Below are 4,733 nucleotides of genomic sequence, written 5' to 3' on the forward strand. Positions count from 1 at the left end.
TTACTGCAATTGATTAGAAACATTTTGGATTATATCCTAGAGCTGCTGCTGCTGCTGCTGCTAAGTAGCTTCAGTCGTGTCCTACTCTGTGCGATGGCATACCTTTTACATGTGATCCAGCATGCATGCACATTTAAGCAAAAAGTACACATGTTTCATATGCCAACAAACACACACAGAGCTGAACAAAGTAAACCAAAATACCTTTACTATATTCTAGGCATTCTGAATTTCTCACTAACAGTGTAGAGTAAATGGCTACTAGAGGGAAAACAATGTGGAATAGGCATTCCTATTCTGAGATGGCACCAGGGATCTTTCAAAATGGAAATTCCATACAAAAATTATGGATATGGATTTTTGAGTGCAAAATATAAATCGTAGAATTTCAACTGTGTCTGCAGTGCCAATCTTTGAGAAAATTAGCTGTAGTATTTTGTCTTTTGTGCCTGTCAAATTCACCACATGGAACCAGGGAATGAGACACAAATTTCAGAATTTCTTCTTCTGGGATTATCAAAGAAAATAGAACTGCAGACCCTCATATTTGGGCTTTTCCTCTCCATGTACCTGATCACTGTGATTGGAAACCTGCTCCTCATCCTGGCCGTCAGCGCAGACCCACACCTCCACACCCCCATGTACTTCTTCCTCTCCAACCTCTCCTTTGTAGACGTCTGCTTCACTTCCACCACCATCCCAAAGATGCTGAAGAATATACGGACCAAGAACAAAGCAATAACCTATGAAGGCTGCATCACCCAGATACACTTTTTCCTGCTCTTTGCCACAATGGAAATCTTCCTCCTGACCGTGATGGCCTATGACCGCTTTGTGGCCATCTGTCATCCTCTGCGCTACACAATCATCATGAATCCCTGGGTCTGTGGACTCCTGGCTCTGATGTCCTGGATGATGAGTGCCCTGAATTCCTTGTTACAAAGCTTAATGGTGTTGTGGCTGTCCTTCTGTACAGACTTGGAAATCCCCCACTTTTTCTGTGAGATTACTCAAGTAGTCCAACTTGCCTGTTCTGACACCTTTCTTAATGACATTGTGCTGTATTTTGCAACTATGCTGCTGGGCAGTGTTTCCCTCACTGGTATCCTCTATTCTTACTCTAAGATAGCTTCCTCCATACGAAGAATCTCATCTGCTCAGGGGAAGTATAAAGCATTTTCTTCCTGTGCATCTCACCTCTCAGTTGTCTCCTTATTTTACTGTACAGCCTTAGGAGTGTATCTTAGCTCTGGTACTACCCACAGCTCACAGTCAAGTGCAACAGCCTCGGTGATGTACACTGTGGTCACACCCATGCTGAACCCCTTCATCTACAGTCTGAGGAACAAAGACATAAGGAGGGCTCTGAGAAGAATCATTGGGATGGCAGTTCTATATGGGCCAATTGTCCTGGGGCTGAAGAAGTACGCATGACTATAGGACTCAAAGCCACAGAGGCAGAAATTGATTTTCCTTAATCAGATTGCTAAAGTAGAACTTGCTACTCCTATTTATAACCTGGAGTTTTCATTTCTTTGAATTTAACTCCTCTACACAATTTGTCACTCAGTTTATTAAGTTTCAGATCTGTCTGATACATAGACAGTTTTCCCTTTTTTCATATTCATGCATTCACAAATTTTTTTCTCAATTTTGGACCAAGAACATTTGAAGATTTCAGTATCTTACCTGGGGAAAATTGGATTATTTAAAAATTGTTATTGTTTAGTCACTCAGTTGTGTCTGACTCTGCAACCTCATGGACTGTATGTAGCCTGCCAGCCTCCTCTGTCCATGGGATTTCCCAGGCAAGAATACTGAGAAATGGGTTGTCATTTCCTTTCCCAGGGCATATTCCCAGACTAGGGATTGAACATGCATCTCTTGTGTTGACTGATGGATTATTTATCACTGATCCACCAGGGAACTCCATTCCTTAAAAAATATTTCTTCTCAATGACACATATCATACCAAGAGATTTTACTTTTGTTTTCTGTATGAGTGCATTACTTACATGGGGAAAACAAACTAGACTTGGCAACTAAAGCCATTTATGTTATTTCATTGCAGAGGAAAATATGAAGCTACGGATTTTACTTTAATCCATTATTTTTTATTTCCACTTTAACATCTGTTCTTCACTGTATAGATTTGAACATTAATCCATTTAAGTCCCAGCCTACTGATAGTGATACTATTGGCTAGGAGTATCTGAGGTGCTCACCTGGCTTGTATTACTTATTTCAAGAAAACACAAAAATCTTCCTGACCAAGTCTATGCTGTTACTGGAGAGGTCCTTCTGGTATTTATTATGATTGAAAGATGCCTCTCGGAAATATCTATTGGGAAACTTAAAAAAAAAAAAAGCCCACAAAGTTTGTAATCACCAATACTGGAGGGTAAATAGCATGCCATCACTTAGCTCTTAGGTAGAGAGAAAAAGAGAGCACCAACTGGGGGGCTTTGCCGGTATTGAGTTTTGTGGGTGGGGTGGCTAGGAGTCTGCTAGTTCACTCACTATTGGTGAATTTAAAACAAATAGTGGAATAAGGGCATGATCAGGAAAAAGCAGGTTCACTCATGTGCTCAGTCATCTATTTACTCAGGCTTTCTAAAAGGGCAACTTCATTGGTGGGGGGTGACTTGAATGCTTCTGTAGTAGCTGTGTCGTACAGCTGACAATATGCAGATGACACCACCCTAATGGCAGAAAGTGAAGAGGAGCAAAAGATCTCTTGATGAAGGTGAAAGGGGAGAGTGGAAAAGTTGACTTAAAACTCAACATAAAAAAAAAAAAACTAAGATCATGGCATCCGGTTCCATCACTTCATAGCAGATAGATGGGGAAAAAATGGACACAGTGGCAGATTTTATTTTCTTGGGCTCCAAAATCACTGAGGATGTTGACTGCAGACATGAAATTAAAATATACTTGCTCCTTGGAAGAAAAGCTATGATAAACCTTGGCAGCCCATTGAAAAGCATAGACATCATTTTGCCAACAACGTTCTGCATAGTCAAAGCTGACATAGCTTTTTCCAGTAGTCACGTACAGATGTGTGTTGGACCATTAAAAAGGCTGAAAAGTGTGAAAGTGAAAGTCACTCAGTCGTGTCCAACTTTTTGTGACTTCAATGACTATACAGTCCCTGGGATTCTCCACGCCAGAATATTGGAGTCGGTAGCCCTTTCCTTCTCCAGGGGCTTTTCCCAACCGAGGGATTGAATCCAGGTCTCCAATATTGCAGGTGGATTCTTTACCAGCTTTGCCACAAGGGAAGCCACTGATGAATTGGTGCTTTTGAGCTGTGGTATTATATAAGACTCTTTGGAGTCCCTTCAACTGCAAAGAGATAAAATCAGTAAATCCTAAAGGAAATCAACCCTGAATATTCATTGGAAGGACTGATGCTGAAACTGAAGCTTCAATACTTTGGCCATTTGAGGCAAAGAGCCAATTCATTGGAAAAGGCCCTAATGCTTGGAAAGATTAAGGGCAGGAGGAGAAAGGGACCACAGAGGATGAGATGGTTGAATGGCATCACTGACTCAATGGACGTGAGTTTAAGCAAGCTCCTAGGGATAGAGAAGGACAGAGAAGCCTGGCATGCTGCAGGCCATGGGGTTGCAAAGAGTCAGACACGATTTAGTGATTGAACAATAGCAGCAGTTGGCAATATGTTTATTCTACATGACGTCCTTGAAACGAATGCCTCGGAAATCAAAAGTTGGATTTCTGGCTCTTAAATTGTAATCAAAATCTTAGTATCAGATATTAAAGCTACAAGCCTGCTACTGTGTTTTTTGTAACTGCTCTTCTGTCTTATTCAATTATCCACCTTGGTGTCCAGAATGCCTACCACAGTCACTTGCAAAAATTGATTATCAAATACATATCTCACATGGAAGTTTACATAGAAAGAAAAATTTGAGTGATACTTTGGAAAATAAAGCCACTGGCCCAAACCCCAGGAAGGAACGTGAAGACACGAGGTTCAGGGAGAAGCGAGGCTTTAATGACAATCTTGCAAGATTTGGTGTCTGGTGGGCAGGCAAACCCAGAACTGTAACAATGGGGTTTTATCCCCTCCTCATGCAAGGCACTCTCACAGTTCCTCATTGGCATGAGTAACTACAGGGTCAATAATCTTCCCAAGGAAGTCACCTGGATTTGTTACTCTCCCTTTGTCTGGATTTTCCTGTGCAAGTATCCTGATGGTTATTACATCAGCAGGCTGTCACTCTAGGCTAGTTGTCCTTGAAAATGGACCACTTCAAGTTTTTATTTTTTACAGTATGATTTTAGTATCACAGATGGCCATAAATATGAGGAAGCAAAATGTCAAGTCATACATTCTGTTACTGTGCACAATATTTTTCATGTTGTACATCTATTTATTAATGCATGGATTAATAAAGTCAGGGATTATATTCATTGAGATGAATGATTGGTTACTGTATTTTATGTTTTATTACATCATTGTTATCCTGTTTCTGCTTGGAAACTTCTACTCCTACTAACTATTAAGACTCTTTCTCTTGTTCTATGAAATCTCTCCCCTTTCCTGACTTTTGCTAAAAATAAGGAATGGTGAATGAATAATGTCAGTTCATTCATTTCTTATCTCCTTCACGCTCAGGAATCTCTTCATTCTTAATGATCAGAGGATCATCCACAAGAGAGTTTGATATCCTGCTCAGTCATATGATTCAGGGTCATCCGTTTTTCTG

At 40.5% G+C, this 4,733-nt stretch overlaps 1 protein-coding gene across 1 annotated transcript; it reads left to right on the top strand.

Annotated features, from left to right (window-relative positions):
* The first annotated feature begins 462 nt into the window (after nucleotides 1-462).
* Nucleotides 463-1,434, top strand: LOC113896421 (olfactory receptor 7A17-like). Its single transcript, XM_027548615.1, has one exon. It carries the CDS (start codon nucleotides 466-468, stop codon nucleotides 1,432-1,434), a length of 969 nt encoding a protein of 322 aa, XP_027404416.1. The 5' UTR covers nucleotides 463-465.
* Nucleotides 1,435-4,733: the final 3,299 nt, after the last annotated feature.

The sequence above is a fragment of the Bos indicus x Bos taurus genome, chromosome 7 (assembly GCF_003369695.1).
Source record: "Bos indicus x Bos taurus breed Angus x Brahman F1 hybrid chromosome 7, Bos_hybrid_MaternalHap_v2.0, whole genome shotgun sequence".
Classification (NCBI taxonomy): Eukaryota; Metazoa; Chordata; class Mammalia; order Artiodactyla; family Bovidae; genus Bos; species Bos indicus x Bos taurus.

Excerpts from the sequence above, each read along its gene's own strand:
- LOC113896421 (XM_027548615.1), top strand. The coding sequence starts at position 466 with ATGGAACCAGGGAATGAGACACAAATTTCAGAATTTCTTCTTCTGGGA.